Below are 24,418 nucleotides of genomic sequence, written 5' to 3'. Positions count from 1 at the left end.
TATGTCTGAGTAATTAGTATAGGTAATCACATGAGGCCAAGTACTATTAAGGATTAATTGCACGAGAGCACATTTATTTGTTTATTTTTTAATGCCTTAATCACTCACTCACCAAGGAATAAGCTCGTCACGCAATCATTCCGTTTGGCTGCTCGCCCCCAGACTATCTCCATTCCGTCAGCGACACGCCATAACGAGGCAGCACTAGATGTTTTCGAATTCCGTTTTTGATCGCGCAGTCACTCGCCTACTCGATCGCGTGCCAGAATTTTGAGGGAATTCTACGAAGACTCACCAGAGTTAAAAAGCAGAACATCCTGAAGTGTAAGCATTACGTCAGCGAAAATGTACGCTGTCGACTTTGGTTAAGATCTGAGCTGTCTAGATTTGAGGTCCAACGAGTTCTTCCGTACACGAATGCAACGACTCAACACAAGGTACATAAGTTCTGTTTCTATTGCTTTTTTCCTTCATTTTCGAAACTATGTTTACTTTAATAGTGTAGACCTTAGTAATATTCCACCATCACTATTTCATGTCAGATCAATCACAGCTCTGAAACTGAAAAAGGAAAGTAAATTAATCCAAAGCATTTAATTCCGTTAACTTTCGGTTTCGATTCGCCTTAATTAATTCGCTTGGTTTGATGAGCGTTCTTTGCAAAATGTTCCTTTATCGGGGTATTCAAGCCTTGTAGGGAGTTGTGTCTTGTTGTAATATGTAAACAGATGTGAATGTGGAATTAATCTTGATAGAGTGTTAGCTTTTGTAGTCTTTTTACTGAGTCAAATGCACGAGATTTTGGTAAATTTCCGCACAGCCCCATACTTCATTATGCATTCAGTTCTTGAATAGAGAAAACAATGATTAAAACAATACATTTCCATTGGGAAAACAGATTTGTTTTACAATAGTATGGGGCTGTGCGAAAATTTTACCCCGAACATATCCGATGGCTTTAGAAGATATTGGAGACTCAGGAAACTCGACCTTACAGCGCTGTTTGCATTAGGCATGAGAGTTGGTAGTTATACATAAGTTACCACTCGCTTGCAGAAGAAGCATGAAGGTGCGCATGAAATTATAGGAATGCATAGATAATGATTTTGTATGGAGTTTCAAAATACAAAGATCGAGATTACGGGCCAAAGTGTCCTCTGAACATTTGGAAGATGATGATGTTAAGTTTGTAGACAGCTGAACTTGGACATTGAAAGATGGCACCCATCCTTTGTTGTTTTTATGATCAATCAGAGGTTACATGTATTCCAAAGATGAATTGTTCATTGTTTCCTGCAAGATAATTGTAGGCATGCTTGTTTCAGGTGGCAAAAAGTCAGGTAAAAATAAATTACTCTAAAGCCTGTGAAAAGTCAGGGAATTTCACTTTGAGTCAGGGAAAATTTGTATCTTTGAAACAAGTTAGAAAAAAGTGAAATTTCAAGTAAATCTGAATTTGTTCATCTTGTCTTGGCCCTCCTCATGATAAAAGATGGTGACAGTTTCCTCTTTAATATTGATTAATATGTACATTGTTTTGAACAGTTGACAGATTGATTTTCTTCAACCTTCATTCATTGTTTTCTTACCTTTTAAATTCTTCAGCACACTTTCATGAACATGAAAGGTATTGGTGTGTTGAAATAAGCATAGGGTGTGCATTAAATTAAAGTAATTGTATATAATGACATGATTTCAAGGGTAATTTGTAATATTTCAGCACAAGCACAACTTTGAAAGGCAAAGCAAATTGCATGAACCTCTGCAGTGAGTGCATTTTAAAAGACTTAGAGTGCTGATTTATCCCAATTTGCGTGAGATGAGTGGTGCAATCACATGTGAATAATTTACATGCACAGTACATTGAAAAATGTGACTCCTGTTCCCATGACCATGTTTAATTTGTGCTCTCTTTGCTCAGGGAATTAACTGTAGCAGAATCATTTAGGCATTCTTTTAGATTAATCTGATCAGTGAATTAAATTGATTTTGCACAGTCAAGCAATATTTCAAATGGTAGGCAAACTTTAGATATACATGTGCAATTGATTCTGTCCCAGTCACATGGCCATGTGGAGCACAATTTAAGATTTCCCTCTTAAGTTCTTTGATCATTTTTATTTCTTTGTTTCATGGACTTTTGCTGATTTGTTTGAATATGTGATTTTTTTATTTTGCCTTTTTCAAGCAATACAAGGAATAAAGATACATGTTATGGTATAACAAACAACAATATGGCCTATACAGATGTAATCAAGATTATGCAGACATTTACTCTGTATGCAATTGTTTACATGCAGAGTTTTGCTTGAATTATAATTTAAAATACTTACACTCAAGCAACATTTTATCCTAAAATTATCTTGAGGAAAGTCTTGAATCAATAACAAATATGTTAAGTTCAGTGATTTCATTGGCTCTCTAGGATACAAAGATTAAGATTAAACAAATATTGAGCCAAATGAATAGACAAGACTTTTTATTGGTCTACTGGTGAAATAACTCACTTGGAATGTTTGGAGAACACATAAAAAGTTTGTTCATCACTCCCCTCAGGCTTGTGAGTTGGATATTTCCTCTTTTTCTCCCAACACCCTGTGTGGGTTATAAGTACAGTGTATTTCAAGTGAAACTTGGGATAAATCAACATAAGTTAATTTGAAGAAGGCTAACCAAATTTCATAAGCCTCAGGGACAAGTGCAATTTGAAGTCATTTTTAAGAATTTTGGTAGAAGATGAACTTGCTTCAACATTTTAACTTTTCTGTCACAAGTAATCAAGCATTTCCACTCTTTTTCAGTTTAGTATGGCTGAAAGTGTTTATGATGTGAAATTTTTTTTGTGTTTTCTGGTTGATAGCTGTATTTAAAATTTGAAATAACTGACCTTAGTGCCTAGCAAGTTTTCCTTGCATTGAAAATACAATTTGGTGGCCAAAGAGAGTCCCCATTTGATCATTCCACATTCTTTTTGGCTGACAATTTGCAAGTGAAGAACTGTGAGCTCTTTGTTGTTGTTTATTTCACATGCTTGAGACATGTGCTCATTATAACTCCCTGTCTTTCCACATAACTACATTTGCACATTTTTTATCATATAAAAATCCTCCCAACTAAAGTTTCCATCATATTTTAGTAACAGAAATACATCATTTGTAAAAAAGATCAAGCCCTTTCCATAGCTGACCGATATCCTGTAGCCTGAATTGTGCAAAACTTCTGGTGGATACTGTCATTAACACGAGTTCAAAAGGGGCCCAGTATTCTCCTAACCTAGTTATTGGTTTTCCGAAAATCCACATCATGCACCATTAGCTCCCTCCTGCCCTCAAGAAACTAAAAGTAGCAACAGAGGCAATGTCTTTGTGATATCAGCACTGCAAAATATATATTGTGAACACAAATATTTATGGATTAGATGGTAGTGGATCAACTAATAATCCCCTCATTGTAATTTTCTTTATTCTTGTCTGCTTGATGTTGTATTTGTAGTACAGCTGGGAGGTAGATGGCCAATGCACGCACAAAATGCATGTTTTTGGCGTTCTTCACCAAAAAAAATCATAGGTCAAAGTACATGTCTTGTGCGTGTTTTTGCTTTTGTTAGTCAATGCAATGAGCTTGCTAATTGCTATTGCTATGCTATTGTAAAGAGGGAAATCTGTCTTGGTCACTCATAGGAGTTAAGAGGTTTGAAGAGAAGACTGGACTTAGTATCTTGACTGATCTGGACAAACAGAATATGTTTATCCCTCCTGTTGTAGGCCACCATCTCAAATTTTATATTTGGTGAATGTCCAAAATGTATTTCAGCCTGTGAAAATTCCACAGTTTTTGACTTACACAGTTAACCAATAAGGTCGAATATCTTGAGACAGTCTGATTCTTCCAGAAAAGACCAAATTATTTCAAGAAAACCTGCAATTGTAACAATTAATTGAAGAACAGATATAATAATTAAAGCAACACAAACGGTCAGGGTAGTTGAACTTTGATTATCCAGACCTTAATTATCCAGATTCAACAGTAAATAAAATTAAGATTCACTTTCAAAATGCTGTATCATTTTTAGTAATATACAGTGTGTACAGGTATAAGCTGCTTCTTTGCTTACATGCAAATCTGAGTTAGTTGAAAAATATTTTTATATCATTCTATATTTCTTGAATCATTTAATCTTAGAAATGTTTGCTGTAGAGGAAAAAAAGGTCATATTTCAACATATTTTGTGTAATTTTAGTTCTCCAGTACTCAAACTTTTAACCCCCAAGAGTGACTGGCATTTACGCTGTAATTTCTCCTAACAATATCACCCCTGAATCACACATAAAGGTCATGAGAATAAAGGAAATGATCACCAACTAAAGAAGCTCTTGATTATTAACCATTTAACCCCTAAGAGTGATTGGCTTCTAATTTCTCATCACAGTTTCACCCTTGAATCAAATGTCAAGGTGATGAGAATAATAAAAATAGTCACCAATTTTAGAAGCTCCAGATTGTCAAACAGTTTCTCCTTGTCATTACCATTGGAAATGTGGAGAGATCAGTGTTCAGAATATCATTTACTATTGTTTGGGTGTAAAGGGTCAAACAAATTCCCCTTGTCAGTGTAACAGAGTGAACCAGGACTTCTGTGACTTAGAACTGTGTGACAATGTAGTCATTTGGTTAGGGAATTTTTGTAGGATTTTGCAACTTTAGTCTTTGAAATGGGAGCCCTTTTTGGCAGTCTCATGTTTCATATATTCAGAGATTTTTGCTTCTGTCTCGTGTACTTGAAGTCTAACAAACTGTAAAGCTCATTTACAGAAAAAACGCCCTTGGGTTTTGAGAAGAATTTGAGATTTGCTCTAGTATTTCTTTATTTACCCACTGCTACATCAGCACCTTGGGAAATGATTAGAGAAGAGTATAGAGAGAGTATGCATACTGATGCTGGGTTGTAAAGGGTTAATTCCTTACATCTCATTGGAACAATTTTTTTTACACAGTTACTTTTAGGAGTAAGAGAGTCATGTTGGGACTCAAGATCTCAGTGGAATCCTTACCATGCAAGGGATATTTTCTGTGGATGACAAGACAGAATAATGCAAGGTAATACTGGTTCAGTTTTTCCTCTTTGGTATTTTCTTACTCCAAAAAATTATCATGCAAAAGTTTCTTTCCAGTGTGTGGCTTTCTTGATGTGACAGCCCTTAGAGTTTATTGATAACAGCTATACAGAGCTCTTTGAGTTCCTTACCTACAATTTTCTCTCTATAATTTTCATTTGACATGGTACTGTTCCAATTTTTTATATTTTTATATTTTTCCTCACACCAATTACTCATTTGTATTTCTTAATCTTTTAATTTTCTCTTACTCGCCTATTTAGCCCATGTTGTCCAGTGAAGCGCAGCAAACAAAATGGCTTGAAATTCACAATTTTTATTTTTTTACATGTAGCTTCAATATTCAGCACTAAAGTTCTCCTGTGATGTCTGGGCTATCAAAGGTAAAAATAATGTGATAACTGAATCATCTTGTAGGTCAGGTGTAGTTTAATTTTTTACCATAATGAAAAAACTTGCCGAAGCAATACATATCACTTTCACTGTCTTTTGAAGGTTCTATCAAAAAATTATTAGACTTTCAACACTGGAAATTGAATGATATATTGATTGGTTATTATTTTACAACCAGCAAATAAAACAGTCACTTACCAGTACATGTAGAGTTTAAAAAAGAATGGAAGTTAATAGTTTAATAGGAGAACATATTTGTTATATGCATTCTATGCACAGTTACATCTTACTGTACATGTATGTTGGTAGAAGTCAGGAGGTTGATTAAATCAACATGCATCACATACAGTACATGTATCTGACTTTATGCTATTAGGCAGAGCCTGCATGCAAATTTGGAAAGAAGTTGATTTTCTTTCTTAATTCTTTACCTCAATTCTTTATCTCAAAACTTACATTTCTATCTACAAACATTACACTATCAATATTATCGATCCTAGCAGTATATGGGATGTGTGTCATATGCACTTCATATTAGACCTTGCTCACTGTAGAGTCTCTGTGGCTCAGTGGTAGAGTTTCTTTCTTAAAAATTACTATGTTAGCATGTAGAGTGGTATGTTGCTTGCATCAATCACATCGCCGCATTTGGGTATGTATCTCACACTAATCAGATTTCCGCATATGTGTATGTATCTTGCACCAGTCAGATTGCTGCATTATGGTATAATCTTGCACCAATCATATCACAGCATTTGGATATCTTGCACCAGTCATGGTGTTTGGGAATTGTTTCCTTGGAAATGATGTCATGGAACCAGGGGGCTGTGCACAAGGAATGACGTTTGAAAAGGGGTGACCATAAATTTTGGGCTCATTTGATTAGTTTATTGGTTTGTGGCCTTCAAAAAAGCCTTGTTGATTGAGATCAAGATTTATCTGGATATGAAAGGTTTGCATTTAACCTTTTTGTATCATTTTTAAGCTAAAGTGTGTTTTTTGCTGCTTTTTTACTCACAACTCACCTGCCAAACAACTGATATTCCATCATGTACCATGAAAACAACACCCAAAGTCCAATGAGAAAACACCCAATCTTGTACTACATGAACATTATGCAATTTTTTATGTGTTTGAATTGTATTCTACCAATCAAATTCGGTTTTGCCAAATTAAACTTTGCTCCATCATGTGTCATTTCCTTGTAAACAAACTGTATTTAATCACGTATTCTAACCACATTGTTGAACTGCTCTGGAAAAAATCCACATGGAACTAAATGCTACTGATAGTGAATTTTCCACACAGTTGTTCTGTGTTTTGACTTTTTCTAGGAATAAAATTGGCTTTTAGCTGCCTTGGTGTGAATTCAATCAAGTCTTATTTCCTTGTAAACAACCTGTATTTTATCATGTGTTTCACACACAGAGGGCCAAGACCTGATTGGCGATAACTAATCAAGGAACCCCCTTTGATATATTATCCTTTTGCCTTGTTCACTGTTTCTTCGCTTATTCGAGATGGCAATATATCTTTGGTTAGGGTCTATTGGAAATGCAGCAGAGTTTCACTTTGCTTTTCATGGTCATAAAATTATGTAGAATTATATTTTTGGGGCAAAAATAGGTGAATAATTTTATTTTCTTTCTATTTGAGCAAGAGCAGTAAGCATAGTCTCTTTCACAACTGTTATTTGGTCTCATCATGCATTGCGCTCACTCTCCAATGGGGAATATATGGTGTTGTGTGACGAGACCAAACAAGGGCTGTGAAGGAGACAACAGTAAGTGTGGCATGGATGCATTCTATTTTTGCCTAGTACTATTATGACAATAGAGGCAATAGACTGCAAAATACCTGTGCAAGTTCAGATAAATTTTTTTTCTTTCTGTTATGGTGAAGTAATGCAATATTTTCATCTTTTTGAAAGTTATGCCTTTTTTCTGTTACAAAAATGAGAACATTAGACACTCAAAGTGTCCCATCTCAACCTGCCCAGCCAAAAAAGTAACTCTTATATGCTATGCATGCCTATGTTTAACATATTGCTGCCCCAAGTCCTTGCTAAGGAGCTATTATGGTAAAAATCCTTATGTGGGCACAGCTGTGCACCATAACATGATGTATGCAATTTTTCTACATGAACTAGCAATTCCTTATTCATTGTAGGAAACTTTTAAATAATTTTTTTAAGACTTCTTGTTTTACTCTGATAGGACTTTGACATCACCAGTGTAGCCTCTACATCACAAGACAGCCAAGTAAACAGGAAGCTGAGAGTCACTTTGCTAAGCAGAGAGTGGAGATCATCAACCGATGGAGACTTGTCAACCATCAACAGAGAACTCGCCATACAGTTAGCTAAACACTCTAATGTGGAAGTTAGTGTCTTTCTTCTACAATGTGATGAAGAAGACAGGAACAATGCAGCAAGTCACCATGTGCAGCTTGTTAAAGCAGAAAAAGTGATTGGTTGCAATCCAGTTGACTGGCTGATTAATGTCCCAGATGGACATGTCATGGATTGTGTAGTAGGACATGGTGTAAGCCTCGGCAAACAAGTGCAGTGCATTAGAGAACATCACCACTGCAAATGGATCCAAGTTGTTCACAGTGTTCCAGAAGAACTTGGAATGTACAAAAGCATTCCACAAGGTGGACAACTGCAAAAAGCAGAGGTAGAATTGTGTAAGATGGCTGATCAAATCATAGCAATTGGACCCAAACTGGCAGATGCTTATGAGCATTACCTCCGTTGTAGTAAAAAAGACCAAAATGTCTTTGATCTCACTCCAAGCATTTTCTCTGAATTTTTGAATGTTGAGCAAGCCACTAAAGAAGGAAGCACTTTCAGTGTTCTAGTCATTGGAAGTGGAGACAGCTGTGAAGATTTTATATTGAAAGGTTTCGACCTTGCAGCTCAAGCAGTTGCTGAGTTGAAAGATAAGTCCTACAAACTCAAGTTTGTTGGTGCACCAAGAGGGAAAGAAGGTGAAATAGCAGATAAGTTGCTTCAACATGGTATTGATTGTAGTCAGCTAATTGTCCGCAGCTTTAGTGACAGCAGAGAATTATTAGCTGACTTATTCTGTGAGGTAGATCTCGCTATAATGCCATCCAAAACTGAAGGATTTGGAGTCAGTGCTCTTGAAGCCTTATCTGCTGGTTTACCTGTACTTGTCAGTGGTAATTCAGGACTTGGAGAAGCTCTGAAGATGGTACCTTTAGGATCACAGTGTGTGGTTGACTCTGAAGATCCAAAAGAATGGGCCAAAAAAATCAAGGAGGTACGACACAAAAAGAGGGAGGTGCGACTCTTGGAGTCAAAGCTTTTGCGTGAAAAATATCTGGAGAAGTACAGTTGGGAAGGGCCCATTGGAAGTCTTGTGGAGAAGATGTACAGTCTCATATTTGGTAGGCTAGCCTCTGCATTAGTTTTTGGGTAAAATCATTGTAATTAAGACAAGTGAATTAATTGATACCAAGTACTCTTAATCAGAGTCAAAAAATTTAGTTTTTCATTATTTTATACACCAAGTCAGGTGACAGGGGTTCTTTATTTCAGTTGTGAGATAAGAAATATGAAAATCTGGGGTTTTGGAGAGGTTTATTTTGCTAATTAAATGAAAATTAAAATCACAGTGATCAATGCCGACTGTGAAAGACTACCACTGACAGTCAAGCTAAGAACACATTTTCAAAAGTTTCTATTAATAATTAAGCCAAACAAAAAAGAAGTGGCTCTGCCAAACAAAGGAAGAAATGGCTCTGATCTCTAGATTCGAAAAAAAAGTTGTCTATCGTAAAGACTGACTAATTAATAAAAATCAAAAAAGTAAAAAAAAAAAATGGTGAAAATGAAAGTTTTAGCCTGATCAGACACAGGAATACTGGGAAAAGAAAAGTTATGAGCTGCACATGAAGGGAGAATAAATGCAAATGAGTGTCCACTGAATTCTTCATATCCACTGAGCTGTTGTAACTGCAGTAGTTGTTTTAAAGTAGATGTAAATACTTGTACAGAAGTAATTAGATGAGGTTCTTCTGAGAAAGTTGATTCAGAAGCTTTTTGTACCAGAAGATGGTGAAAGACAGAGAAATTTGATATTCACCCTTTTGAGGCCATTACCTTGCTTAAGAACTAATTTTCTCGTGGACTCAGTATGATCTATTGCTATTTTTGAAAGGAAAACACAAACAGACCATTAATTAAGTGAATTGTCTGTTAATAAATACTTAATGTCAAAAGAAGCATGTTCTAATTGGTTAATTTGTGATTGTGCACCATGATAATTACGAAGCAAACCCGTCATTGCAACTGGAGATAAGAGGCCAGCCTCTATTATGTTAGATTCATGATCACTATTCTAAGCAATTCAGGGAAAAATTGATAAACTATCATCACCTCTAAGGTAATATTAAGATGTTCAATGATGTCAATTTTATTGTTAATTTTCAAATGACTCAGAGAACTCTTAAACTATAGTCACCTTGAAGGTAATATTAGGATGTTAAATGATGTAAATTTTTTTGTTCATTTTTAAATGAGTCCCAAACTTGTATGCCTCGGAAAGCTTACCAGTGGGCTATGATATTTTTAAAAATCATTCCTTTGTCCTTCCCGGGACAAAGAGCTGTAGTTAACTGATGTTGTGTCTCTTTTTGCTCTAAAAGGCTCCTCTGGTGATCACTCATTTCATTCATCCATGGAATATGCACAGTTTCCTTTCCCTTCAACCTCAGTGCCTCAAGACAACCTTTTTCAAGATAGAAGTCACTCTCAAAGTAAGCAAAATTTATGGTGAAGTGTTATTACTACACCTTTCAGTTTTCCATGTAAAGCAAAGTTTATTATTGTTATTATTATTACTATTATTGTATTTCCTATTATTATAATGGGTCGTTTTCAGAGACATAAACTGTGCAGTGTTTGTAAATGGTTAAGTATGTATCTTCTAAAGAAATGTTGCAAAACACTAGGGAATTTGTCCAAAAGGGAACATATAAAACTGTTTGCCATGGGACCAGTGTGAATGTGATTTGCTATATGGCACAATGGAGAAAGTAGAGGACACAATGTGGAAACAAATCAATTACAAATTACCACAATGCTACAATTTCACATTACCTTCACCTTAGCCTCAATCACACTGTGTTCACATGCAGTGGCAGTCATTAGTCAACAGTGGCCCATAACATTGCTGTTACCCTCTGACTTCATAGATTTTATGATTTATTTTTGGTGAGATACTTTTGACAGGTGACCCCAAGGTAACCAATGCGAGCACTCATGAAAGGGTTAGGGGCGCTTTCCAGCAGAGTTTATATAGGCAGGGAAAAAGGGGGTTGGGGCTAAGGGATGGAGTGTCCAGTGTAGACTTTGTATAGGGGATTTTTATGATCTTCATAGCTTTTAACAAAGGTATAAAGCCATTATCTCTCTTCTAACCCTATGGTTAGCTTGTGGAGTCTTAGTTCAGAATTAGGGCTCATGACTAGGTTGTGTTGCAGAAATTTGCAGAAGAATAATTTCTTATTGGTCAATTTGTTATTGTGCACCGTTAGGTCTAGGAAGCAGGCCCTTTATTGCACCTGAAGATAGGAGGCCAGCCTCTACAATGCCAGGTGATGACTATTCCAAACAATTCAAGAGAGAACTTTTAAACTATAGTCACCTTGAAGTTAATATTAAGATGTTAAATGATGTAAATTTTTTTGTTCATTTTGAAATGAGTCCCAAACTTGTATGCCTCGGAAAGCTTACTAGTGGGCCATGATATTTTTTAAAAATCATTCCTTTGTCCTTTCCAGGACATTATAAGAGCTGGAATTAACTGATGTTGTGTCTCTTTTAGCTTTGAAAGGCTCCTCTGGTGATCACTCATCTCATTCACTCATGGAATATGGACAGTTTCCTTTTCCTTCAACTTCAGTGTCTCAAGACAACCTTTATCAAGAGAGAAGTCACTCTCAAAGTAAGGACCACTCTATAGGTAATATTAAGATCTTCAATGATGTCAATTTTTTTGTTCATTTTCAAATGACTCCCAAGTTTGCATGCCTAGGAAAGCTTACAAGTGGACCGTGATAATTTTAAAAATCATTCCTTTGTCCTTCCCAGGACAAAGAGCTTTAGCTAACTGATATTTTGTCTCTTTTTGCACTAAAAGGCTCCTCTGGTGATAACTCATCTCATCCATCCATGGAGTATGGACAGTGTCCTCTTCCTTCAACTTCAGTGCCTCAGGAGAATCTTTTTCAAGAGAGAAGTCACTCTAAAAGTCAGTGAAATTTATGAAGTGATGTTACTAAACTTTTAAGTTTTTCATGTAAAACAAAGTTTATACTTTAGTTCTATTTTTATTGCATATTGCTTTTATTCTGGGGGCTGCTGTTAATGAGGATTTAGTTCCTCTCTGGCTTGACCCTTTTTGCCATTTTGCATTTTGCATGTCTGTAAATATGTTTTATTATCTCCGCTTTTTTTAATATTATTATTATTATTATCTTATTATTTAGGCAAATGAAGTTATTATAAAAAAAATGTAAAGTGATTTTATTATTGTTACTACATGTATTATTGTATTTCTTATTATTATAGTGCTTTGTTTGCAGAGACAAACTGTACAGTATTTGTATATGGTTTATTTTACATCTTCTAAAGAAATGTTCCAAAACACTGAGGAATTTGTCCAAAAGGGAACATATAAAACTGTTTGCCACGGGACCAGTGTTAATGTGATTTGTTAGCCAATGTGAAAAGCCCTGTACAACTGAGACATCCAACTAACATTTAAGTGTGGTGGCAGTTCCTGTACATCTCCAAAACCGATTGTCACTGGTTTCAATAAAAGCCAGCTACCAACAGTCTACCACTCCTAAGATACCCCCTACCACTGGCTTAGCCTGCAAAGAGGCTCTCATGTTTGGGTATAGTGCTGCTCATAAGAGTGCTTGCTGCTGCCTTTTACAAGCTCTTCTGTTTGGGTCTTCCACACCTAGTAAGACCCTTCAGTGTTTAAATACTTGATGTTCAACGAAGCATTATTTAATTGGTCAATTTGTTATTGTGTACCATAAGGTTTCGGAAGCAGACCCTTTATTGCAGCTGGAGATACGAGGCCAGCCTCTTCAATGCCAGGTGATGTTTATTCCAAACAATTCAGGAGAGAACTGTTAAACTATCATCACCTTGAAGGTAATATTAAGATGCTAAATGATGTAAATCTTTTTTTTCATTTCTAAATGAGTCCCAAACTTGTATGCCCTGGAAAGCTTAGCAGTGGGCCATGATATTTTTAAAAATCATTCCTTTGTCCTTTCCAGGACAAAGAGCTGGAATTAACTGATGTTGTGTCCCTTTTTTCTCTAAAAGGCTCCTCTGGTGATCACTCATTTCATTCATCCATGGAATATGGACAGTTTCCTTTGCCCTCAACTTCAGTGCCCCAAGACAACCTTTTTCAAGAGAGAAGTCACTCTCAAAGTAAGTGAAATTTATGGTGAAGTATTATTACTACAACTTTCAGTTTTTCATTTAAAACAAACTTCATTAATGTTATTGTTCTAATTATTACTTTTATTGTATTTCCTATCATTATTAATAATGCTTTGTTTTAAAAGACATTAACTGTGCAGTTTTTGAGTATAGTTAATTTTATACCATTTAAAGAAATGTTCCAAAACACTCAGCAATTGGCTGAAAAGGGAACATATGAAACTGTTTACCATGGGACAAGTATTTATGTGATTTGTTATATGGCCGACAGAGAAAGTAGAGGACATGATATGAAACAAATCAAGGGCAAATTAATACAGTATTCTAACTGGCTAATTTGTTATTGCGTACTGTTATGTTTAGGAAGAAGACCTATTATTGCAACCGGAGATAAGAGGCCAGCCTTTACTGTGTTAGGTGATCACGATTCTAAACAATTCAGGGGAGAACTGATAGACTATCATCACTCTAAAGGTAATATTAAGATCTTCAATGATGTCAATTTTTCTTGTTCATTTTCAAATGACTCCCAAGTTTGCATGCCTAGGAAAGCTTAAAAGTGGATCATGATATTTTTAAAAATCAATCTTTTGTCCTTCCCAGGGCAAAGAGCTTTAGCTAACTGATATTGTGTCTCTTTTTGCACTAAAAGGCTCCTCTGGTGATAACTCATCTCATCCATCCATGGAGTATGGACAGTGTCCTCTTCCTTCAACTTCAGTGCCTCAAGAGAACCTTTTTCAAGAGAGAAGTCACTCTCAAAGTTAGTGAAATTAATGATGAAGTGTTATTAATAAACTTTTAAGTTTTTTATGTTAAGCAAAGTCTATTGTTTATTATTATTACTTTTATTGTATTATTTATTATTATAATGCTTTGTTTTCAGAGACATAAACTGTACAGTATTTGTATATGGTTTATTTTACATCTTCTAAAGAAATGTTCCAAAATACTGAGGAATTTGTCCAAAAGGGAACATAAAACTGTTTGCCATGGGACAGTGTTAATGTGGTTTGTTATATGGCACAACAAAGAAAGTAGAGGACACAATATGGAAACAAATCATGCTACAATTTCACATTACCTTCACCCTAGCCTCAGTCACACTGTGTTCACATGCAGTGGCGGTCATTGGCCAACAGGGGCCCATAAAATTGCTCCATTACAATTTTTTTTTTTCGCTCAGATACTTTTGACATGTGACCCCAGAGTAACCAATGCAAGCACTCGTGAAAGGATTAGGGGTACTTTCCAAACGAGTTTATATAGGCAGGAAAAAAGGGGGGTTGGGGCTAAGGGATGGAGTGTCACGTTCAGACTTAGTTTGGGTGATTTTTTGTACGATTCTCTTAGCTTTATCTAATGTAGAAAGCTATTCTCTCTGTTCTGACCCCTTGGTTAGCTTGTAGAGTCTTAGTTCAGAATTGGGGCTCATGACTAGGTTGAGATGCAGAAATTTGCCAGCTGTGACAGTAGTATTCTGCTCTGTATCTGAAAGGTGTTTAGCCAATGTGAAAGCCCTGTACACTCAATCACCAGTGTTCACATGCAGTGGCGGTCATTGGTCAACAGTGGCCTGTAACATTGCTGGTACCCTCTGACTTCATAGATTTTACGATTTTTTTCCGCTGAGATACTTTTGACAGGTGACTCCAAAGTAACCAATGCGAGCACTCGTGAAAGGGTTAGGGGCACTTTCCAGCAGAGTTTATATAGGCAGGGAAAAAAGGTGGGGGGGTTGGGATTAAGGGATGGAGTGTGAAGTTTAGACTTTGTGAGGGGGATTTTTTTTTACAATCTTCTTAGCTTTTAACAAAGTTATAAAGTCATTATCTCTGTTCTGACCTTACGGTTGGCTTGTAGAGTCTTAGTTCAGAATTAGGGCTCATGACTAGGTTAAGTTGCAGAAACTTGCTAGCTCTGACATTAGTATATTCTGCCCTGTATCTGAGAGGTGTTTAGCCAACATGAAAGCCCTGTACACCCAAGACATCCACCTGACATTTAAGTGTGGTGGCAGTTCCTTACATCTCCAAAACTGATTGTCACTGGTTTCAATAAAAGCCAGCTACCAACAGTCTACCACTCTCAAAAGACCCCCTACCACTGTTTACTTAGCCTGCAAAGAGGCTCTCATGTTTGGGTATAGTGCTGCTCATAAGAGTGCTTGCTGCTGTCTTTTTTGCCTGAAAACAGGCTCTTATGTTTGGGATATGGAACACGCCATGCCCAGTAAGACCCTTTAGTGTTTAAATACTTGATGTTCTAAGAAGCATATTCTAATTGGTCAATTTGTTATTGTGCACCATTAGGCTTAGGAAGCAGACCCTTTATTGCACCTGGAGATACAAGGCCAGCCTCTACAATGCCAGGTGATGACTATTCCTAAAAATTCAAGAGAGAACTGTAAAACTATCATCACCTTGAAGTTAATATTAAGATGCTAAATGATGTAAATCTTTTTTTTCATTTCTAAATGAGTCCCAAACTTGTATGCCCTGGAAAGCTTAGCAGTGGGCGGCCATGATATTTTTAAAAATCATTCCTTTGTCCTTCCCAGGACAAAGAGCTGTATTTAACTGATGATGTGTCTCTTTTTGCTCTAAAAGGCTCCTCTGGTGATCACTCATTTCATTCATCCATGGAATATAGACAGTTTCCTTTCCCTTCAACCTCTGTGTCTCAAGACAACCTTTTTCAAGAGAGAAGTCACTCTCAAAGTAAGTGAAATTTATGGTGAAGTGTTATTACTACAACTTTCAGTTTTTCATTTAAAACTAAGTTCATTAATGTTATTGTTATTATTATTACTACTTTTATTGTATTTCCTATCATTATTAATAATGCTTTGTTTTAAAAGACATTAACTGTGCAGTTTTTGAGTGTAGTTAACTTTATATCATTTAAAGAAATGTTTCAAAACACTCAGCAATTGGCAGAAAAGGGAACATATGAAACTGTTTACCACGGGACCAGTGTTTATGCAATTTGTTATATGGCCGACAAAGAAAGTAGAGGACAAAGTATGAAACAAATCAAGGGCAAATTAATACAGTATTCTAACTGGCTAATTTGTTATTGCGTACTGTTACGTTTAGGAAGAAGACCTGTTATTGCAACCAAAGATAAGAGGCCCGCCTTTACTGTGTTAGGTGATCGAGATTCTAAACAATTCAGGGGAGAACTGATAGACTATCATCACTCTAAAGGTAATATTAAGATGTTTGATGATGTCAATTTTTCTTGTTCATTTTCAAATGACTTCCAAATCTGCATGCCTAGGAAAGCTTACAAGTGGACCATGATATTTTTAAAAATCATTCTTTTGTCCGTCCCAGGACAAAGAGCTTTAGCTAACTGATATTGTGTCTCTTTTTGCACTAAAAGGCTCCTCTGGTGATAACTCATCTCATCCATCCATGGAATATGGACAGTTTCCTTTCCTTTCAACTTCAGTATCTCAAGACAACCTTTTTCAAGAGAGAAGTCACTCTCAGAGTAAGTGAAATTTATGGTGAAGTGTTATTACTACTGACACCTTTCAGTTTTCCATGTAAAGCAAAGTTTATTATTGTTATTATTATTACTATTATTGTATTATTTATTATTATAATGCTTTGTTTTCAGAGACATAAACTGTACAATGTTTGTATATGTTTTATTTTACATCTTCTAAAGAAATGTTCCAAAACACTGAGGAATTTGTCCAAAAGGGAACATTTAAAACTGTTTGCCATGGGACCAGTGTTAGTGTGATTTGTTATATGGCACAACAAAGAAACTAGAGGACACAATATGGAAACAAATCAAGTGTAAATTACAACAATGCTACAATTTCACATTACCTTCACCTTAGCCTTAGTCACACTGTGTTCAAGTGCAGTGGTGTTCATTGGTCAACAGTGGCCTGTAACATTGCTGTTACCCTCTGACTTCATAGATTTTATGATTTTTTTTTGCTGAGATACTTTTGACAGGTGACCCCAAAGTAACCAATGCAAGAACTCATGAAAGGGTTAGGTGCACTTTCCAGCAGAGTTTATATAGGCAGGGAAAAAGGGGGTTGAGGCTAAGGGATGGAGTGTCCAGTTTAGACTTTGTATAGGGGATTTTTTATGATCTTCATAGCTTTTAACAAAGGTATAAAGCCATTATCTCTGTTCTAACCCTATGGTTAGCTTGTAGAGTCTTAGTTCAGAATTAGGGCTCATGACTATGTTGAGTTGCAGAAATTTGCCAGCTGTGACAGTAGTATTCTGCTCTGTATCTGAAAGGTGTTTAGCCAAAGTGAAAGCCCCGTTCACCCAAGACATCCACCTGACATTAATGTGTGATGGCAGTTCCTGTACTTCTCCAAAACTGATTGTCACTGGTTTTCAATAAAAGCCAGCTACCAACAGCCTATCACTCTTAAAAGACCCCCTACCACTGTCTGCTTAGCCTGCAAAGAGGCTCTCATGTTTGGGTGTAGTGCTTCTCATAAGAGTGCTTAATGCTGTCTTTTTTGCCTGAACACAGGCTCTTGTGTTTGTCTTTGCCCCCTGTAAGACCCTTCAATGAATAAATACTTGATGTTCATAGAAGCATATTCTAATTGGTCAATTTGTTCTTGTGCACCTCAGGTTTAGGAAGCAGACCTTTTATTGCAACCAGAGATACGAGGCCAGCCTCTACAATGCTAGTTGATGATTATTCCAAACAATTCAGGAGAGAGCTGTTAAACTATCGTTACTTTGAAGGTAATATTAAGATGTGAAGGATGTAAATTTTTTTGTTCATTTTTAAATGACTCCCAGACTTGTATAATTCAGAAAGCTTACTAGTGGGCCTTGATATTTTTAAAATCATTCTTTTGTCCTTCCCAGGACAAAGAGCTTTAGTTAACTGATGATGTGTCTCTTTTAGCTCTAAAAGGCTCCTCTGGTGATCACTTATCTCATTCATCCATGGAATATGGACAGTGTCCTCTTCCATCAACTTCAGAACCTCAAGACAACCTTTTTGAAGGGAGAAGTCACTCTCAAAGTTAGTGAAATTTTTAAATGAGTCCCAAACTTGCATACCTTGGAAAGCTTACCAGTGGGCCATGATATTTTTAAAAACCATTCCTTTGTCCTTCCCAGAACAAAAAGCTGTAGTTAACTGATGTTGTGTTTCTTTTAGCTCTAAAAGGCTCCTCTGGTGATCACTCATCTCATTCATCCATGGAATATGGACAGTGTCCTTTTCCTTCAACTTCAGTGCCTCAAGACAACCTTTTTCAAGAGAGAAGTCACTCTCAAAGTTAGTGAAATTTGTGATTAAGTGTTTTTACTACACTTTTCAGTTTTTCATGTAAAGCAAAGTTTGTTAATGTTATTATTATTATTATTATTATTATTATTACTATTATTGTATTTCTTGTTATCATGATGCTTCGTTTTTAGAGACATAAACTGTACAGTTTTCGTGTATAGTTAATGGTATATCTTTTAGAGAAATGTTCCAAAACATTCAGCAATTGGCACAAAAGGGAACATATGAAACTGTTTGCCAAGGGACCAGTGCTAATGTGATTTGTTATATGGCACAATGAAGAAAGTAGAGGACACAATGTGGAAACAAATCAATTGCTAATTACTGCAATGCTACAATTTCACGTACAACGTCGGTCATCGCTCAACAGTGGCCCGTAACATTGCTCTGTTATCCTCTGAAGTCAAAATTTTAACAATTTTTTTCGTTCAGATACTTTTGACGTGTGACCTCAAAGTAAGCAATGCGAGCGCTCGTGAAAGAGTTAGGGGCACTTTGCAGAAGAGTTTATACAGGAGGGGAAGAAAGGGGGCTAGGGCTAAAGGATGGAGTGTCAGGGTTAGACTATGGGGATTACTTACGATCCTTTCAGCTGTTAACAAAGACATAAAGTTTGCTGATACTTCGTGAATCAGATTAAAACCTTCTAACAGTGCCATTTAGCCATTTGGAAAAAATGCCATCAGATATTGTCAATCATCTGATTTTATTTAAGGTAAAAGGTTTTTATCACGGATTGTCTGTTGCAGATCAAGTGCAAGACATAACAAAGTCAGAAGAACCACACGTTACTACACAACGCGCAGAAAACCCCAAGTCAGCTGGTGAGTTTTTAAAAGAGTCAAAACGAGATAAGAGATAGACCCCTCTGTGTTGAACGGACGCGTTAAGTTTAAAGGCGTGACTGGCATTAAAAAAAAGAAAAGAAACGGATGTGAAATGGCGGACACCATCTTTCACAAATCTTCACAATGATCCTGCTGCACCTTCTTCTTAACCCCCCCTCCCCTCCGTATGTTGGTGATTTTTACTACTTCGTTACTCCGTAAGCTGTTACTGTAGTAATCAGCGCTTCAAATGGGATTGAGCATACTGCGACAATTATCTAGCCCGGAGGCTATAAACACCGTAACACTATCAACAAATTATTTACCTCACCCTTCAGTTTCGGATGGTAATCTTTTTTCTGAAAAACGATGAAAATGAGAGTGGAGGGTCTGGAGGAAGGGGTCACGGACGCTTTTTTTAACTCGTTTTTTATGAGAATTCCACTATGAAAATGTGTCACTCACTCAGTAAGTTGTAGATACTAGTAGTTAGTCGTCCCGTACTCGTCCGAACACGAAACCATATTGGAGTACTATCCGCGCATAAAACGATAGAGATGCTCTGTTACAGTTTACATTAAGGATCGTTGCTTTAAATATCACCTTCCAAGTGAACAAAAATTCATTGAGTTCAGGCGTAAACCTAATGCAGTGAATTGCCTCGATTGTTTATGATCTGATATAAAACAAGAACCAGGATTAACTTCAGTTATCTTATTGAAACATTGGTCGCTGGATCGTTTAGAAGCGGACGAAGATAACCCTGTGCTTCTCTGACTAAAGAAAACTTGTGGAATTCATTTCCACATATCTTCAATTAAAGTCAGTCAAAAACACTAGCTGTCTCATAAAATGCGTTCTGAGGTATTTTCATTCCGAGGCAGAAAACTTATCAGTTGCAAGCGGGAGAAAACCGTGTAAGCAAAGATGATTGCGTTACATTGCAAACATTTATTGAGCAACTGTGAGGCGAAACGTGATAGTAATGGAAAATAGCGGAATTTTGCTTGTGCAGGCGAAGAAAGATTTGGATCGCAGAAGCTAAATTTGACAAATTTTGCAAACGGAAATTCGATAAACGCAGGATACTATTTTGTTCTGTTTTTGTTGACTATATATGCGTTTATTTTATGTGGAGTTGGATGTTTACCATAATTGTGGATATCTCCGTGACTCTCCGGAACCTTGGCTTTTATGATAAGAGTAAACCTTGCATTGCTATAAGACCAGTTATTATAAGTGATAACCATGGTTCTTCTCTGGGTTAAGTACTTTATGCACAAGTGGGACATAGGTATTCTTTGATTTTGTGTCTAGTGTCTTGTACTGCTGCCCTATCTTTTGTACAAGCGGGCCCCTGTTTACGCGGCGAAAACTGGCAAATGGAGTTTTTGCCATGCAGACTTTATCGCATAAGTGTGTTACGTGTTGAAATAATTATTATATACAAAAGTGATGATTGTTAAGTTAACACAGCAGATTTTATTTTATCTCTCCAGATTACCCTGAGAAACTTGTGGCGCTGATTAGACGAGAGTACAAGAGAACAGTATTGTGTCCCTTCCCTTGGTGTGAGGAAGAATTGCAATTCGAACTCTCTAAGATATTTACAAGACTGACTATCGTTTGCCGGAAGAAAGAACGTGCAAAGTTGACAAAAGACCCCGTCAAAATGACTGAGGTCTTAAGACCATATAAAAAATGTGAATGTGAATGTGAATGTAAATGTGAACGTGAAAAACCAAGAGTAGTGTTGATCGAAGGGGAACCTGGGATAGGAAAAACCACTTACTGTCAGAAGCTTGCTTATGATTGGTCTGTGGGGGACATTCCAACTGAATCTTCTTTTCCTAAAGTGGACATGCTTCTTCGGCTGACGTGTCGTGACATGAAGACTGCTGAAATTGAGGATGCTATTGAGGATCAGCTACTACCACGTGATGTCAACGAGAAAGACAAGGAAATTTTTTTCTATTTCATTCGCCATTATCAATCTAGAATCTTGCTGGTGCTTGACGGATTGGATGAATTACCGCAGAACCTGTTTGAAGAATTTTTGCCTTTAATTAGAGGAAGAGTTTTACCTTTCACTTATCTCATTATAACAGCTCGACACGAAGTAGGGATAAATGTTCGGCTACACAGTGACGCACTGTTTGAGATTAAAGGCTACACCAAAGAAGATGCAGACAGTTACATCAAGAATTATTTCAGTTGTCACGACAAATCAAAGCTTGCTGGGGAACTAATCAGGAAAATAAACAACGACTCACAGCTTAGGGAATTGACTGCCAATGCACTGAACACAGCTCTTCTATGTCTTGTTTTTGAAGACACTGGCGGAAGATTGCCTCACAACAAAACCATGTTGTATTGTGAACTTGTTGAATGTGTTATGAGGCGATATTGTTCTAAGAAAAAAATCCATTTGTGCGACAAAAGTCCCATAGACAAATACATGCACCAGCTGAATCAGTTGGGCAAGTTAGCTCTTGAAGCTCTGCTGAAAGATCAATTGGCTTTCACTCCAGGGGAGCTAGAGAGTCAGTCAACGGAATTCCTTCAGCTTGGATTTCTTTCTCGAGAAGCCAGTTTAAGCAAAATCAGACCGAAGCCAACTTATGCATTTATCCACAAGACTTTTCAGGAATTCTTTGCCGCATTCCATCTGTCGCTTGAATTGGAAACTGCTGATAGGGACCAGAGGGCCCTGCTGACTCAGATTAGTCCTGTTGATAAGTACTGGCAGGTGTGGAAGTTTTTGATCGCAATGGTAGCAGGTAAAAGTGAAGAAACAGCTACTTTCCTGGTTTCGAGACTATGGGCTTCTTTTCAGTGTAAAAAACCTAGGAAATCGGTAAAACGTCAGTATACAAGACAACCTTTAAATTCGAGCGACTCTGAAGACGACTCTAAAGACGACTCTGAAGGCCACTCTGAAGATGACTCTAGGCAGATCCGAGGCGATCCTCATGACGAGCATGGCAAATCACGTCAAATCAAATCATGGCAGCTCTTCGGCCTTTTAAGTGAAGTAGAAGTCCGTGAAGATACTAGATGGGAGGGGGGGAGATGGAGACCGATGGATAGAAGCTTTGCAGAAACTGATGAGGTTTCCTTTTTTGAGAAAATAGTTGATGCTATTGCTCAGTGTGAACAAGATAATAATGAACTTAGTTCCTGCCAGATTAAAATGGCCCATACGCTAGCTCGTTGTTTTCCTATGGATGAAGTGATAATGATGGGAAAATATCTCCCTGCTAATTCCTCTCCCTGGGCCTCTCAATTTTCACTCGTTTTCTACGAATATCTTAAAGGCAACCGCAAACTGAAAGAATTAGTTTGGGAAGTATCAGCTTCAGCAGCACTTGCAGATGTCCTTAAAGCGAGTCATACTCTGACACACTTACATTTGGAGACCGGCTGGTGCATTAAATCACTAACTCAAGCTCTTCAGGCGAATCACACGGTTACACATTTAAATATGTCTCTTGCCAGAGTCAACGATGTGCAAGCGAAAGCACTCGGAGAATCTCTCCGGTCAAATCACACTTTGACTCATTTGTCCATAGCTGGTAATAGGATAACACATATTGGAGTTGAAGCTTTAGCAGACGCTCTAAAATCCAATAAAATATTGAAGAACTTGGATATTAGAAGTAACAACATTGGTGATGAGGGAGCCAAAGTACTCGGAAAAGTTCTCCAGTCAAATCACACTTTGACTCATTTGTCCATAGCTCGTAATGGGATAACACATATTGGAGTTGAAGCTTTAGCAGACGCTCTAAGATCCAATGAAATATTGAAGAACTTGGATATTGGAAGTAACAACATTGGTGATGAGGGAGCCAAAGTACCCGGAAAAGTTCTCCAGTCAAATCACACTTTGACTCATTTGTCCATAGCTGGTAATAGGATAACACATATTGGAGTTGAAGCTTTAGCAGACGCTTTAAGATCCAATAAAATATTGAAGGACTTGGATATTGGAGGTAACAACATTGGTGATGAGGGAGCCAAAGTACTCGGAAACGTTCTCCAGTCAAATCACACTTTGACTCATTTGTCCATAGCTGATAATCAGATAACACATACTGGAGTTGAAGCTTTAGCAGACGCTCTAAGATCCAATAAAATATTGAAGAACTTGGATATTGAAAGTAACAGAATTGGTGATGAGGGAACCAAAGCACTCGGAAAAGTTCTCCAGTCAAATCACACTTTGACTCATTTGTCCATAGCTTATAATCAGATAACACATACTGGAGTTGAAGCTTTAGCAGACGCTCTAAAATCCAATAAAATATTGAAGAACTTGAATATTGAAGGAAACAACATTGGTGATGAGGGAGCCAAAGTACTCGGAAAAGTTCTCCAGTCAAATCACACTTTGACTCATTTGTCCATAGCTCGTAATTGGATAACACATATTGGAGTTGAAGCTTTAGCAGAAGCTTTAAAGTCCCATAAAACATTGAAGGACTTGGATATCAGATGTAACTACATTGGTGATGAGAAAGCAGAAGCACTCAGGAAAGTTCTCCAGTCAAATCACTTTATGACTCATTTCTAGCTGATACTCAGATACTGGGTTGTGGAGAATGGGTTTGCTCATCGCATCGTCATCACATGGGTGATCAAGGGGTAAGAGCTATAGCACACGCTCTCCGATATAACAGTTCACTGACTCTCCTAGGTATTTGTGTAAATACTTTAAGTGACTCGTCATTCGCAGCCCTGGGAGAAGCCCTTAAGAGCTAATGTCAGCATTCATCAAACCAACAGCGGCAAGTCACCCAAATTTGTTTTCTCTCCTACTTTCATATTTTGTAGCCCAATATGTTCTAATAATTTTGGTGTAGTTTTTTTTGTAAAATTTATTTTGGTTTTCGAGAAATAATTTTTTTCGTTCGACCGCTCAAATATGCAAATTATTACCGTGAATATTACCAGAGTTGTTTGACCTCATGTAACGAATGTACTAGATCTACGGTATTTCTGTGAACACAATCCTTTGTTTTATCATCTAAACTTAATCCCCTGTTATTGAAGCTGGCAAAGAAACATTTATTTTTTGGTGAATATTTTTGTCCGACATACTTTCCCTATGTCGAAAAGTAGCATCAAAACAAAGAAAGTTTTAGCAATGACCGATATGACACAATCTACTGAACTTCAAGCTTTTAAAAGACCAAAGGATGGTTATAAAGTTACTGTAAAAATTTCCTTGTGTATTTGTGTTGTTCTATCTTGAGACGAACTCAAAGTCCGGCCAAATTTACTTGATA

At 37.0% G+C, this 24,418-nt stretch overlaps 1 protein-coding gene across 6 annotated transcripts in view; it reads left to right on the top strand.

Annotated features, from left to right (window-relative positions):
- Positions 1-221: 221 nt before the first annotated feature.
- The window catches only part of LOC131797565 (uncharacterized), a 64,841-nt gene continuing 40,644 nt past the window's right edge, over positions 222-24,418 (top strand). The window contains exons 1-21 of one of the 6 annotated variants that reach the window (XR_010717917.1): positions 222-437; positions 4,995-5,097; positions 5,449-5,497; positions 7,724-8,921; positions 10,182-10,292; positions 11,073-11,132; positions 11,363-11,500; positions 11,678-11,788; positions 12,589-12,705; positions 12,883-12,993; positions 13,369-13,479; positions 13,658-13,768; positions 15,318-15,377; positions 15,615-15,725; positions 16,104-16,214; positions 16,393-16,503; positions 17,628-17,744; positions 17,911-18,030; positions 18,169-18,288; positions 19,050-19,124; positions 20,627-23,774. Coding sequence is in view for 4 of the 6 variants with exons in the window: in XM_066168511.1 (XP_066024608.1) it covers positions 5,480-5,497; positions 7,724-8,921; positions 10,182-10,292; positions 11,073-11,132; positions 11,363-11,500; positions 11,678-11,788; positions 12,589-12,705; positions 12,883-12,993; positions 13,369-13,479; positions 13,658-13,768; positions 15,318-15,377; positions 15,615-15,725; positions 16,104-16,214; positions 16,393-16,503; positions 17,628-17,744; positions 17,911-18,030; positions 18,169-18,288; positions 19,050-19,124; positions 20,627-23,703 (5,988 nt within the window). In the remaining 2 variants the exon portion in view is untranslated. Of the gene's footprint in view, positions 438-4,994; positions 5,098-5,448; positions 5,498-7,723; positions 8,922-10,181; positions 10,293-11,072; positions 11,133-11,362; positions 11,501-11,677; positions 11,789-12,588; positions 12,706-12,882; positions 12,994-13,368; positions 13,480-13,657; positions 13,769-15,317; positions 15,378-15,614; positions 15,726-16,103; positions 16,215-16,392; positions 16,504-17,627; positions 17,745-17,910; positions 18,031-18,168; positions 18,289-19,049; positions 19,125-20,626; positions 24,407-24,418 lie in introns of those variants that run through there. The other 5 variants (XM_066168511.1, XR_010717918.1, XM_066168508.1 and 2 more) reach the window with 5 other exon arrangements.

This window comes from Pocillopora verrucosa, chromosome 6 (genome assembly GCF_036669915.1).
Source record: "Pocillopora verrucosa isolate sample1 chromosome 6, ASM3666991v2, whole genome shotgun sequence".
NCBI lineage: Eukaryota > Metazoa > Cnidaria > Anthozoa > Scleractinia > Pocilloporidae > Pocillopora > Pocillopora verrucosa.
Note: the sequence above shows the minus strand (reverse complement) of the source record. Positions and strands in the feature narration are given on the sequence as shown.